General features: G+C 42.2%; 1 protein-coding gene across 2 annotated transcripts in view; it reads right to left on the reverse strand.

Annotated features, from left to right (window-relative positions):
* The window catches only part of LOC148041836 (uncharacterized), a 102,797-nt gene that overhangs the window by 24,434 nt on the left and 62,685 nt on the right, over nt 1-15,678 (reverse strand). For both annotated transcript variants that reach the window (XM_087688775.1, XM_087688772.1), the window contains exons 10-11: nt 12,887-13,030; nt 12,633-12,773 (exon numbers count right to left, since the gene is read on the reverse strand). In XM_087688775.1, coding sequence (XP_087544901.1) covers nt 12,633-12,773; nt 12,887-13,030 — 285 coding nt within the window. The remainder of the gene's footprint in view (nt 1-12,632; nt 12,774-12,886; nt 13,031-15,678) is intronic.

Here is a 15,678-nt window from a genome sequence, read left to right on the forward strand (position 1 = left end):
TAGGAAGGGCTTGATTGCCCCTTCCTCAGCTGCTTTCTAGTCTAGGTGATGTAGTCATCCCTCACAACTCTCCGATACCAAAGAGGGAGTGTGAGAGGGTAGTGAGATAGGGCAACCACGCCTCATCTATATAGGTATACAGATGCACAGGTTCTAGAGAGGAACGTTCCTGATGCATCGACCGAAGTCTCTGGCAGATTCAAATCTTGGAGCTGGAAGTAACATCCAGGTTCATGATGAGCTGTTTCTTTGACAAAGAGTGGGATTCGCTCCCAGTCTTGAGCTCACATGAGGGGACACTTTGGTGGTCTTGGCCAAAGGCGGAGAATCCATGGTCATATATATTCAAAGGCATTTTTGACACGATAGTCTTATATGCTACTGTGAGACATTGTTAACAGACATTGAGACCTATTATGACCCTTTTCTATTTTCAGGAGCTAGTACGATCGACATTGACCTCAGGTTCTCTCCGAGGCTCCTTTGGTGGTGGCTTGATCACCCACTACTTGGGTATCCATGCTTCTACTCTAGTTGTTCTTTGTTGTATATGATAATTCTTGTATCATTGTATTGTATCAGATCACCCATGATGTGAGAAAGGGTGTTAGCAGTCTAGTTAGCTCATGTGTGAGTTTAAGCTATGCTTGATATTACTAGGTAATTTAAGCATTTTACAATGGTCATAGTAGTGATTATTTAGGCATTTATGGCTAGCCGAACAGCATTAAATGTTGGCCGACCAACTAACATATTTGGCATATTTTGGGACTATTCATTCAATGGGTCCTCCTCCTCTCATTCAGTCACTATCGTTCTTTAGGTGGTCTTCCTGTTGGAGAGAGGAGCCAGTGCCGGTGCCCACACAGCCATTAACTCACTATTATATGCATCATTCTCGTTTTTGGTATATGGATTCCATTTCCCAAGCACATCTCTGAGTTTTCTTTCTTTGCAATGTTCTTTTGTTCTTTTGTCTTGTGTTCAGCAGTTTATTCCAGCACTTGTCTATGCTTCCATTGCTGCACCACTTTTGACATATTGAGATAGTAGAGAGATGTCTGGGTAGGTGAATAGCAGGATATAGGAGACATGCATGGACATGCAAACAACACATGCTTTGAGAGACTTAGAAATTTGCCTCTTCCAAGAGGCTTAGGTGAGCCTTTGTTTTGGCAAGGCTAAAGCCTTCTCAGATAGATCTTCATAGAGTATTTGTGGGAGCCTGAAGAATCAATGGACTTCCTCCTAGTTCAAGAGCATCACTTTCAGTTGGAAGGATAATAGATATCCTATTCTTGGGAGTTGTATCCTGGACAAATCTTCATGTGAGTCTATTGTACAAGAAAATCAAGGATAAAGGCAAGCATGTAGCTTAGAATTTAGTGCAGATCAACAATGGATGCAAGTAGAACAGGATTGAGGCATTGTAAACTTAGTGAAAGCCACCTGAGATTGGTTACACACCAAATGGTAGATGCCTACTTTGCAAGTACTAACCATTCAAAATACTTCTTTAGGGGTTGGGCGTCCGTAGTCCTTTACACATTGGAGAGGACATGACCTGTTGTTTACCTGTTGAACAAGTGAACTCCCTGCCCACTTTTGGATGGGGAGTTCCCCCGCTCCATTTGTAAAGTGATGGACAAGGGTGCACTTTTTGTATTTGTAACTAATTAAAAAAAAATCAATATAATAATTTTCACTTTTTTGCAAAATGTGTCCTTTTGGTGTGTAAATGCTTTGTGCCCATGTGTGCGCCTAGTCTCAAAAATTGCACACCCACACTCTAGGCAAGGGTTGGGTATCCACCATTTGGTGTGTAACCAGCTTGAAACATCTATGTGGATGGAGGACATGTTCATTGGATTGGAATCAGTTATGCCCCACGTGGTTAATGTGAGAGCAAACAAGCCTTAGCTAGAGCTTGTCTTCAGTCTTGGGTGTTTATAAATTTCCTAACTGGTTTGTGTGAGCAAAGACAAGCCTTAACTAGAGCTTGTCTTCAGTCTTGGGTGTTTATAAATTTCCCAACTGGTTTGTGTGAGCAGAGACAAGCCTTAACTAGAGCTTGTCTTCACCACAGGTTAGTAGTATGGTGGAGGCCTTTGAGGTCGACAGACAAGATCAATGAGCATGTACGTGATTTGAGGAGAGCAGGCAAAGGAGGAGTCTAGTCTTTGATCTTTGGTTCATCATAGAGCGTACAGGAGCGAGATGCTTCTTTCAGTTCTTTGATTCATTGTAGTGCATATATGAGCTAGACGCTCCCTTCGATTCTCTAGAAGTCCACGACAACAAAAGCTATGATTATTTTCTAGATTTACATGCTTATGTTCTTTTTCCAAGAAAATGCAAATTCTATTTAAAAGCACTTTAATAAAAATTATCTCTAAGGTAAATATGGAAAGTACAAAGGGCTCAATATATAAAATGTCTAATAGTATTTCACTTGACGTCTCCCTTTAAAAGGATCAAAGGTTTTTCTTGGAGTTATAGGATCCTTAACAACCTCTAGCATGACGATGAGCCTCAAAGTCTATTGCTCAAGTTTGGGAGATCAAAAGCGCTTTTTGAATGGTTATTTGGAGGAGGAAGCTTATATGGAGCAGCCTCTCGAATTTTCTCTTGTGAACCAAAAAGATAAGGTCTTTCATTTGCAAAAAGCTTATTATGAGCTGAAGCAACTACTGCAATCATGATTCCATACGATGGACGAGTTCCTACAAACTCATGGCTTCCATTCTACCCCTTATGACCCAAACTTTTGTGTCTACTCTACTTCAGATGGACCCACGGGTCAACTAAATATTATTATATGTTAATGATTTACTTATCATAGGCTCAAATTCTGGTATTACCATTGTAGATATCAAGGCCCAACTTAGTCTTATCTCTAAGATGATTGACCTCACTTAGATATCCTATTTTAGATGGAGATAGTTAGATTTGGGAATTCCATTTTTGTCTCTTAGCAAAAATATGCACTCTAGCCAGTCGAACAATTTTTCACAAATTAGCCATGTCTTGTGGTCATGCCTCTAGATCCCACTATCAAACTAGCTAAGGATTCCCATGTTCAACCTTTCGATGAGCACACACATAGATCTGTTGTAGGAAAATTACTCTAGTTCATTCGCACTAGGCAAGATTTAGCTTACTTTGTGTCTTTGCTTAGTTAGTATTTCAATGCACCTAAAATGTCACATTGGACTATTTGTTTCCATATATTGAGATATGTTTGGTGTACCTATTTTTATGGAGTAACTTATGGTCATGGTTTGGATTTGCAAGGTTATACCGATTCTCATTTGGCAAGAGATCTTGAAACCCGTCATTCCCATGGTAGTTACATCTACTCTTTAGGCATAGTTATCATTCCATCATCAAGCTGTACGTACGAGATGTTGATTATTTCCATTGCTACGATAGAGTATCAAGCACCCTTTGATAGCAAAAAGGTTGTGTATTTGAGAAGCTTGTTGGCGATACATTTGCCGTATGCAACATTGACTATCATGTTCTGCAGCAAATAGAGTGCTTTAGCACTAGTTGGTAACCCTGTCATAAGTCCATGGATGAGAACCATTGACATGCACTACCACTTCAGTGGAGAGCAAGTTGAGCTAGGTGCCATCCGCTCAAAGTTTGTACCATCATCAAATAATTTTGCAAATATCCTGGCCAAGCCAATCAGTAGACCAATCCTTTAGTACTTGCCACTATGAATTGGCGTGGGTACTTACTTCAGATTGATGGGGAGAGGGGATTTCCTCTAGCTTTCCCTTTCACATTGAGAGAGGAAGACTTGCTTCTCTTGGTGGTGACACGATTTTGATTACAGATTGCTTCATTGATATTATTATTCTTTGTATCATTATATAATCATTTGCATTGTCAGGAGGACTATGATTATAAAAGGGCGCTTGGGCAAGTGAACAATTCCCTTGCAAGAGCACCATCCAAGTGGCACCATCGCATAGCGTTTTACATGAGCATGGCGATTTACATCGCCCTTTGCATTACCCATGCATTGGCATTCTATTCTTGTAAATATGTATTTGTGTGCATTTATTCCCTTTCAATAAGAGAGTGATTGACGTTGGATTCACCATATTCGTAGCAACTCCCATGACAGTCTCCTAGAGCAGTCTCCTTTCCTTACTTTCTTCATCACATACCCCCCATAGATTTCTTCTTCATCAACATCCATGGGTGGTTGGAATAGCTTGTCTATTTTGTCATGTGTTAGGTCGAACCATCTCTTTTCTTCTCCTTGGGGACACAAATTACTCAATAGGATTAAAACTCTCATTCAAATCGCTAAAAAAAAAGGTCCATCGTGGTTCCATTTGTCTTTGCAAGTCCAAGTAGGCCACTCAACAAGCAACAAGTACCCTTTGCCTGATGCCTTGGCCTCCTTGGAGTGGTCACTTGTGCTCCCTTGGTAAGGTAATCATTGCCTCTATAGTCTTCGTAAGTCAGTGGGAAACCAATGAACACTCATTGCCCGATGTCTTGGCTGCTTTCGGGTGGGACGCCTTAGGATAAAAGAAAAATTGGGCCTGAGCTATATTGGCACCCCCTTCCTTAGCTCCAATTTTGGGCCTAAGAGGATGTGTTGAGCTAAAATGCAATCTAAACTTAATTAGCTCTTAATAACAGCCCCAAAACTCAAACTTATCAAACTTTCATTAAAAGGAAACATGACCCTAGAGAGTGTTTATGTCCCATAAACCAAACCCTAATTTGGGAGGACCCATCCATTTATAAATAGACAAGCTCCCACCACTCAGCTTCAATCCTGTTTTATAGATTGTTGGTGACTGTCTCCACACCCTATTTACGGAGGATATCTTAGTTCAAGTTGTTGCCTACTACTATCCAACATTAGGCATATACTGTTCAGCCATCTCCATCAATTGGCGACCTGTTTCTAGCTAGTAGTTATTACTATATGACTATCTGCTGCCATTTGGGCCCTGAATCTGCTTGCGTTTTGCTACCTCTGCAATCAACTACACTGCGACATGGTCTTTCAGCCTACATTTTGTTGACTAAATTCATCACCAAGCTGCCATGTCATCCTTTTCAGCCTGTGTTTGCCGATCTTCACTGCTGTCTATCCCATTTGTCTTACTATCCAGCTCCACATGGTTGTATTTGCTGTTGCCAAACATCTCTGGAGGTTGTCCACTACGTTTCTTGATCTATCAGAGTACGACACACTCTCTAGCTCATACTCTCTACCCTAGTCCTAGAGACATGGGAGTTCGGGGGTCAGTATTTCACCTTTGCATAGTGTGTTTGTTGCATTGAGCATTGTATATATTCAGTATTCATTATTCATGATCTTCTTAAGTGTTCATTGTCTCTAAGTTACCCTAACCGTGTGTGTTCTTTATCAATTTGTGCTTTGTCGTACAATTGTGTTTGTTATCTATAGACAAGTATTTTCTTTACAACTCTCTCTCTCTCTCTCTCTCTCTCTCTCTCCCCCCCCCCCCCTCTCTCTCTCTCTCAACATTTGACACCTCTCTCACAGTCCAAAGTCATAATTGGCTGCTTCTTCCCATGCAGATTTAGGCAAAATGCACCTAGGGATGGCTTGCTATCTTTCAGCATTGTTTTGACAGTTTGGCTTGATATTTCTATCATGTATATATTATTGGCCTTGTCACTTGGGCCTCAACTGTTTCATACTATGACATATGTACTTCAACATTCTAACATTTATGACTCTTGAGTCTTTACTCTTTAGACTTTTTGAGTATGTACTTATTTTGTAGCATCAACTGGTCTTAATATACGATGCATCAATCATTTTGTTTTGACTTGCAATATGATGTAAAGAAAGTGATTTTAGAGTGTCTTGAATACTTTTGAACTTGATTATTTCAAAATTATGAAAAAATCCTAAATTTACCTGGTTTAAAATGTCTCATCTCCTCCTCATGTCGCGAATAAGACCTCCCTGTTCTTATCACGCTTCCCGTTCCTATTCCCATTCCCCATTCTCTATTCTATGTTGCCATGATCTTAGGATATAGACCACATTTTACGGGCCAAAGGTGTCATGTGTTCCTTGGAAAGCTACAGTGTTTACATAGTTCTCTTACAATATCCCATTCCAGACTTAACACTATATGAGGCTATGCCTGGCATGAAGCCTTGGCACATCAGAGGTTTAGCATGAGAGGTTCACTCTTTGTTTTGAGGCCCACCATCATTGACTCTTGTTATGTGATTGATAGTTGTTAGGTTTTTGTCCTAAATATGGAGCCATGGAAGCAGATGATGATTATAAGCAAGATGTACGCTGACACCTCAATACGATGGGATCAAAGAAAGATATACTAAAAAAGATACAAAGCTTCTCAGAAATTGGATCTGAACTCAAGGATCCTTTAGCAATAGCAAACTATGAGGTTAAAGATACAAATCTATGCATGTATAGGAATGGCTATCTCCCTCTTTCTCAAGTCAGGCATGGAAGAGAGGCATTTGGTAACTTTTTGACAGAGATATAGAGGCCTTGATGTCTTGGAGCTAGCACAAGGCACTCGACATCATTAACCTTTGTGTTGTCACATGCCAATCTTAAGATAGCATTCTCAGGTGAAACAGTTTGATAGTGATCAAAGATGGATGCAGGAAGTGTTAGATATGATCAATGCCCCACCCTCATTAGGTGCTACCAATGATCCATGGTGCTCAAAGTTGTAAGGCCCCCATTATGAGGAGAAGCCAAATGTGAGCCCGGACATTGGTTGAGTCCTGACTTGTATATCAGATGAGGTCTATGTGACCGGATGGCAAAAAGGTGACTGTTGTGGGTCTAATCTTTGGGTTAGACGGAGTGGTTAAGCTGGTAGCAACTCGAGGCACATTGCATTGAGTTGCGTGGTAAGGGAGTTAAAAGGGGCCCCTATTGTGGGGTCCGGGGGCCGCGGAAGCGGCCCCTGGCTGGGGGGTCCCAGGGGGGCCAGCGGCCCCCCTGGCGGGGGTCCGGGGGCAGCGCCCCCGGCCCGATGGTAAAGGGAATATTCCCTGGAATATTCCCTGGCCGACTAGTGGAGGCTCATATGGTAGGTCGGTCAGCAGGCCGACCTAACGACCTTCGCGGGCTATAAAAGCTAAACCCCTTCGCAGCCATCTCACACTCATCTTTCACCCAGTCAGAGTTGTTGTTCCAGCTAGCCTTAAGCTCTTCACCTATCTTCTGTCTAGATCACCATCTAAGCTTCACACAGTGGAAGCGCACGGGTGGACAGAGCCATCTTTGTATCAGTTGTTTGGAGTTAAAGAATTTTACTGATTCTCCTCTTATCTGTTGTGTACTCTCTATCTCTTTCTCAGATTCTGTTCGCTGCGCCGTGTAATATTTTACATGGTATCAGAGCCCAGGGGGCTCTAGAGATCGGAGAGAGTGCAAGAGGCAAAGGCTTCAACAGTAAAGAGAAACGATGTCGACTCCGGGAAGCAGTTCTGGCGCATCAGGAAGCGGTGCAGGAGGTGGTGCTGCTGTACCGGCTATTCAAACACTGAGGATTCGTCCACCAACCTTCAGCGAAGGCAAGTTAGATGGTACAAACTACACCTTGTGGAAGTTCAAAATTACTACTATCCTTGATTCTTATGAGCTTCTGGAGACTGTGCTGGGGACTGACGCAGAACCACAGCCTACCCCCGACCCATCAAATCCTAGTGTGATGATTCCTCCGAATGCAGATCTTCTACGAGCTTGGAAACGAAGGAATGCAGATGCATTGTGTGCCTTAGTTACAAGCTGTTCTGACAGTGTTTTGACTCTGATTCAGCATACAACCAAAGCGTCAGAGGCTTGGAATGTACTAAGGAGTCAGTATGAAACACGAAACCAAACAAGGATTCAAAACTTGGAGAATCAACTAGCAGCGGAGAAGTTTGCTGAAGGAGAGACGGTTGAAGCATTCATCACTCGGATTAAGAATCTGCGCGACCAGATGGCTGGCGCTGGGATACAAAAGACTAGCGAAGAGCTAGCTCGGAGGTGTCTTCGGATTTGTCCACAAAAGTTTGATGGACTAGTAACTGCCCTTAATACTCAGGTGAGACCTCAAGCTTTGACTTTTGAGGAGTTTTGTGCATTATTAATGGAGGAGGAGTTGAGGCTGAAAGCCCGAGAAGGAAGCAACAATGGAGATGCTGCATTCTCTGCCAATGCAAAAGGCAAAGGTGTTTCCTCCACCAAAAATGATGGTGACAAAAAGAAAAAGGGCGGCAAGAAGAAGTTTCAAGGAGAGTGCTTCTACTGTAAGAAGAAAGGACATGCAATTGCAGATTGTCGTGTCAAGAAGGCAGATGAAAAGAATGGTACCCTTAAAACTAAAGGGAAAGAGACAGCCAATACGGCTGAAGCAGAGTTGGAATTATTCATGGCGACCATTGAGGAAGTGTGCTCCTCGGCGCAAGAAGAATCTACCACTGACTCTTGGGTGTTGGATAGTGGGGCCTCCCGTCACATGACCAACAAGAAAGGTCTATACAGTTCTATGCAGCCTCTACAAGAATCCATCACTGTGACGGTTGGAAATGATGCTAAATGCCCTGCTGCGGGCACAGGTACTATTTCTTTTGTTGCTGCAAATGGTGAAGTCAAAAAGCTTTCAAATGTGTTGTATGTTCCCGAAATCAGGAGAAATCTCTTATCAGTTGCTGCCATAACTGATCTTGGTCATGAAGTAAGGTTCAAGAAGACAGGTGCAGAAATTATTGATAGTGCTGGCACAATTGTTGGCAAAGGAGAAAGGAGGAACAACCTGTATGAGCTAAGTGCTCTTACAGCCACCGCTGGAGTGGGCACAAGTAAGCTTTGGCATGAAAGGTTTGGACACATCGGATTTGCAGTATTGAAGGAGATGCAAAAGCAAGGTATGGTTGCTCACCTACCTACAATAACTGAATTGAAGGAACCATGTGAAGCTTGTATGATGGGCAAGCAACAGAGAAAGGCATTTCCACAAGAAAGCAAGAATAGAGCACATGCTCCTCTAGAGTTGGTGCATGCTGACTTGTGTGGTAAGATGCCTACACAGGCCTTGGGGGGATCTTCTTATTTTATGTTGATTGTCGATGACTACAGTAGGAAGATGTGGGTGTACTTCCTTCGTGATAAGGCTCAAGCTTTTGGTAAGTTTAAAGAATGGCTAATACTTGTTGAGAATGAAACAGGGAAAAGTGTGAAGAAATTTAGAACAGATGGTGGTGGTGAGTTCAACTCAAAGGAGTTTGAAGGCTTTTGCAAGAGCAAAGGGATCAAGCGTCAATTGACGACGCCTCACACACCTCAGCAGAATGGTGTTGTGGAACGCAGGAATCGTACCATTGTGGAGATGGCAAGATGCATGCTAAAGGGCAAGGGATTGCCTAACCATTTTTGGGCTGAAGCTGTTAATACTGCAGTCTACATTCTAAATCGGAGCTACACAAAGGCTCTCAAGGGAAAAACACCTCATGAGGCTTACACTGGTAAGAAACCATCTGTTTCACATTTCAGAATTTTTGGATGTAAATGTTATGCACATGTTCCAGATGAGAAGAGAAACAAGTTACAACCAAAAAGCAGAAAATGTATCTTCTTGGGTTATAGTGATGAGCAGAAGGCTTACAAGTTATATGACCAAGAGGCAAAGAAGATCATCGCGAGCCGTGATGTGGTGTTCAAGGAGGAGCCGCATACAGTGGAGGAGGAGAAGGCAAGGTCTTCCACTTTATCATCAAGCGAAGAAGTAGTCCACTATGAACCTGTCCCGAGAGCTATCCCTATCCTTAAGGATGAGGAAGCATCATCTTCAGATGATGAGGAAAAAGTTCACCAACCTGACATCACCCCACCGGAAAAGCCATTGCCGCGCTGGGTGAAGCAGCTCTATGACCACAATAATCCTATGCCTGCATCTGTTGAGGAGAAGGCAGACGGACCAAGGAGGTCTCAGAGAATAGAGGAGCAAAGGAGGGCTTCTGCTCACATAGTCAACATGGCCTTGATGGTTGAGATTATGAGAGAAGTAAAGGAGCCAACTGACTTAGAAGAAGCACTTGCAGATCCATCATGGAAGGCTGCTATGCAGGCGGAGTATGACATCATAATGAAGAATGACACTTGGGAGCTAGTGGATCGGCCAGCAAAGCGGAAGATTATTGGCACCAAGTGGATCTGGAAGGTAAAGTACAAGGCTGATGGTACCTTAGAAAAGTACAAAGCTAGACTGGTTGCCCAAGGATTTTCACAAGTTGAAGGGTTTGATTTTCAAGAGTCATTTGCCCCAACTGCCAGAATGACCACTATTCGCACGGTACTTGCAGTGGCTGCCCACCAGAAGTGGCCAGTGTACCAAATGGATGTTAAGTCAGCGTTCTTAAATGGTGACCTCAAGGAGGAGGTGTACGTGGCTCAGCCACCAGGGTTTGAGGCCCCCCATTCTGAGAACAAAGTGTGTAAACTGAAGAAGGCATTGTATGGGCTGAAACAAGCCCCCAGAGCATGGTACCAGCGGATAGATAGGTTCTTTTTAAACCTAAACTTCAAAAGATGTGCCTCAGATGCTAACTTGTATGTTTACAGGGATGGTAAAAAGTCTGTAGTGATTGTCCTATATGTGGACGACCTTCTTATTACAGGTGACTATGAAGATATGATCAACCAAACTCGAAAGGCTTTGAGTTTTGAGTTTGAAATGACAGACTTGGGCTTGCTGCACTATTGTTTGGGGATTGAAGTCTGGCAAGAGCCAGGAAAGATCTTCATCTCTCAGAAGAAGTATGCATGGGAGATCTTGAAGGCATTTGGCATGACCGAGTGCAAGGAGATAGCTACACCTATGGAGGTGAATGTAAAGTTATCCGTTGAGGATACATCAGCACTAGCAGACATTGGGAGGTATAGGAGGTTGGTCGGCAGTCTAATCTACTTGTGTAACACCAGACCAGATATCAGTTTTGCTGTTGGTGTTTTGAGCAGGTTCTCAAACAAACCTCATGAGAGTCATTGGAAGGCTGGGATGCGGGTGCTCAGATACTTGAAGAAAACTCTTGACTATGGTATCACATACAGTTTCGGAACTTCTCTTGTGGGGAACTGTGACTCAGATTGGGCAGGAGACATTGATTCCAGGAAGTCAGTTTCTGGTTATTGTTTCTCTTTGGGTTCAGGAATTTTCTCTTGGATTAGTAAGAAGCAACCAACAGTGGCATTGTCTTCTACCGAAGCAGAGTACAAGGCAGCTTGTTTTGCTGCATGTGAGGCCGTATGGTTGAGAAGGATTCTATGGCATATGGGAGTGCAGGATGAAGAACCAACTGTGCTGAGATGTGACAATCAGAGTTGCATCGCCATTGCCAAAAATCCAGTGTTTCATGCACGCACCAAACATATAGAGATCCAGTATCACTATGTGCGTGATTTGATGGAGGATGGGATAGTGGAATTGGTCTACTGTCCAACAGAGGAGAATGGAGCAGATATCTTCACCAAAGCACTTACGAAGGATCTGCTTCAAGTTCATCTTCAGAGACTCGGCATTGGGCCGAGGAGATAGTTCACCTATGGGTGGACATTGAGGGGGGGTGTTAGATATGATCAATGCCCCACCCTCATTAGGTGCTACCAATGATCCATGGTGCTCAAAGTTGTAAGGCCCCCATTATGAGGAGAAGCCAAATGTAAGCCCGGACATTGGTTGAGTCCTGACTTGTATATCAGATGAGGTCTATGTGACCGGATGGCAAAAAGGTGACTGTTGTGGGTCTAATCTTTGGGTTAGACGGAGTGGTTAAGCTGGTAGCAACTCGAGGCACATTGCATTGAGTTGCGTGGTAAGGGAGTTAAAAGGGGCCCCTATTGTGGGGTCCGGGGGCCGCGGAAGCGGCCCCTGGCTGGGGGGTCCCAGGGGGGCCAGCGGCCCCCCTGGCGGGGGTCCGGGGGCAGCGCCCCCGGCCCGATGGTAAAGGGAATATTCCCTGGAATATTCCCTGGCCGACTAGTGGAGGCTCATATGGTAGGTCGGTCAGCAGGCCGACCTAACGACCTTCGCGGGCTATAAAAGCTAAACCCCTTCGCAGCCATCTCACACTCATCTTTCACCCAGTCAGAGTTGTTGTTCCAGCTAGCCTTAAGCTCTTCACCTATCTTCTGTCTAGATCGCCATCTAAGCTTCACACAGTGGAAGCGCACGGGTGGACAGAGCCATCTTTGTATCAGTTGTTTGGAGTTAAAGAATTTTACTGATTCTCCTCTTATCTGTTGTGTACTCTCTATCTCTTTCTCAGATTCTGTTCGCTGCGCCGTGTAATATTTTACAGGAAGGATCCCTTTCTTTGACAAGGCAGAATCACATCAAGGACAATGAGGATTTTATCAAGAAACCAAGTTGGAATGTGCAAAGCTTGCATACCATATCTAGACTTGATATCATTAGTAAGAGCAAACACCATCTTCCCTTGTTGTGTTTGTATGTGTGCTACGAAAGGCAAGAATCTGAATTCTCATTATTTACTCTTGGTTTTATACATCCATTTATATTTTCTAGGCGTAAAATAAATAGCGTATGCTGCATCTTTCTAACGGAGTGGAAAAATGTGAAGAAAAGTACCTTATTGGTAAGCCTTGCTAAATGAACAAAAGGCGATGCGAAACAATCATCAAGATCAAAGAGATCAAGTGGAGGAGGAGGAGGTTCTCTTAAAGATGGTGGAAAAATTGCTGGTTGAAGTGGAGGTGTAGGGGTCTCAAACTGATGACAGCAAAGTAAGGTGCATGAATCAGAAACATCTAAGATTTCTGCTTTACTTTCAACCCTGTTTTTTCAAGTTTCATCTGTCCCGTTTTGAAGAGTAGTGAACTTGCCTCTGGAGTGATGAGCGTCAAAGGACCTGACTTGACACCAAGGCGCTTATATAGATCTACTACTTCAGGAATCAAGTTGGTATGGTAAGAAAATAACGCACTGTCAGGAAGTTTGGTAAAGTCTCGAGGCAGTTCTTCCTCTTCCTGTGGCAAAACAGTGGGCTGTCATTGACCATGACAAACGCATCAATTCAACTGAGAATTTCCTCTCTCTTTATAAGAAGCTGCGCATGCTAGCAGAGGAAACAACATCAAGTGGAGTTATATATTCATTTGAACAGAAGACTCCAGTTATATCAAATTCTTATGCTTCTAATGAACTAAGCCTACTATTCATATCAATGCTTCATGTGAAAGAATTTACTGCATCTCATTTGATTGGAGAGTACAAAGTTTCTCTTCAAAAGCCCAATGAATTGGCATTAGACAAATAAAGAGGTTAGAATCCATGCATGAGATTCAACAGAATACCCTTTAGTCTGAAGGGAAATAAGACAGCTACCTTAACACAACAGAGAAGGCAAAAGGAGAAATATCAACATTTAGCTTGGTTGAACAAAAAATGACCCTTGAAACAAACCCATATGTAATCTCATCACAGCCATGATAGCTCTCTACCAACCACATCCACAAACAGCCATATCCAGGCACAACTAGTTCTATCAAACAGTATATCCACTTTAATAACCAACACAACATCTCAAAATGATACAATTGCATGATTCCTATCTTCAACAACATTGCATCCGTCTAGACACATGATACTATTCTAGCAAATCATTACATCTTACAGGTATTTTGACATTGCAAGCTACCACTACATTATTCATATGGTATCACATCCATGCATACACAGGTTACCATTGCATGATCCCTATCTTAATTGAAGGTATGACCACTCCACGCTAAGAAAATCACTTCGTTGTCTCTCTATCTCCCAAGAACTATTGTACAATCCCTATCTTTAATTAGGACGTCTCTATGCTAGTATAAGGGACAATTCATAACATCTCTTCCTATCTCAACTATTTTTGTTAGTAACATTGCATGATCCCTAACAACGCTCCTTGGAATCACTACACATGGTTCAAGAGAACTTTGACTTAATACATCTCCCTATCTTTAGTATTCTAATGCTATTGTTTGACGATATCAATCATCGCATAAGATTCTGTAAATTTAGCACAACAACTAATCAAGAAAGCCCATACATTATTTCTAACATTATTCACCATACAATTTGGGGTTTTCCTCCACTTTGGCAACACTAATCCATGAATATAAAGTTATCCAAGTTTTCTTGACCACTAATTTTAAGTTTCTTTCCCTTGGAATACAACTACCCAAATAAGTCCAAGATTGGTCTCAAAGTGGCTTTGTTGGGGGGGTTGTGGGGGGAGGGGGGGATGTGCCACAAACAATGTCCCCATTACATATATGGCCCCCTCAACTATGAGTTGTTAGGGCTTTCCATTCTTATGTGCACATTTTAGACTTTTGAGTTTTAGACATGAAACAAGCATTCTTTTTAGTATGTGTTGTATAGAATCCTAGCAATGTGGTGGCAAGGTATTGGCAATGAGCACCAATGATATAGAGTTCTTCATGTATTTATCACTACTTATGTCCCTAGGAGATAATACTTGAGTCTTGATAGATATTTCTTTACAATTTGTCCTCTACATTCTATCTCTAGTTATGTCCATAGTAGGTGGCTTTCATTTTGTTTTAGAATAAATATCTGCATATCTATTTAATGATTTCCCTAAGGGCTCATCCTAAAGCAGGAAAATATGAGAATCTCTTCTTAGAATTGTGTGATCTCATGATGGTTAAATGGAGTTAGGCTGAATCCTTTACAACTATTCTTACAATCTAAAACTCCATCTTCTATGATGATGCAATTAAACAATGTCACAGCCATACATTGGGAATAGAGTTAAAATTTTCATTAATACCTATACAACATGGATTGATGTGAGTGGAGTAGATGGTCAAGATGCCCCTAGTGTAAGTCTTAGAGTCCCAACGTGCTTCCTTGAGGCCTTGTATTTGTTCAGGGTTGCTTGAATTGGCAACACTCTTGGCACACTTTAAAAATTAGGAGCTTGATAGAAGGGGGGGGGGGGATATGATAAGGAGGAGATGACAAAACTAAGTCTCACACTCTCCTCTTCTCCAAACACACACACACACATTGGATGGAGTTAGATCTACATGGCATTGTTATACCTCATGCTATGGTTCAATTGGGATGATAGGAGAGGAAGAGGATGGGGGGCAGTGAGTAGGGAATATAGACACACAATGTTTACCTTGTAATGTAATGTTTGTGCGCTATGCTAGTATGTTAATTAATGTATATTTTCATTCAAATGTTAAATTTAATGAATACGCCTCACAATGTCTGTATTAATTATGGCACATTTTAATGTTAAATTTAATGGATTCACCTTGCTATTCGTATATGTTAGTCAATGTTATGTGTTCAAATCAAGGTCCTAGACTTCTTAACTCACATCTCTTCCAAATGACTTTCAATAAAAGACTTCATAAATATAACTCTCCTAACTTCAATGTAAATCAGCAATCAACGTAACTCTTTCAAGTGTAGAGAGAAACCCCTTAAAAACCAAAATCAATCATGGATCGTATTCCTCAACCTATTCCAAGGAAGGAGATGTCTCTCCTTGAACAATTTCAGTGCATGTAGAAAATAATAGGGGTCAATGAAATGGGAGAAAAATGGGAATACTCGAAGTACGAAGATAATGTACCATCATCCCAACTAA

The sequence above is a fragment of the Lygodium microphyllum genome, chromosome 1, assembly GCF_053477565.2.
Source record: "Lygodium microphyllum isolate KBCC chromosome 1, Lygodium_microphyllum_v1.1.10, whole genome shotgun sequence".
NCBI classification, from domain to species: domain Eukaryota; kingdom Viridiplantae; phylum Streptophyta; class Polypodiopsida; order Schizaeales; family Lygodiaceae; genus Lygodium; species Lygodium microphyllum.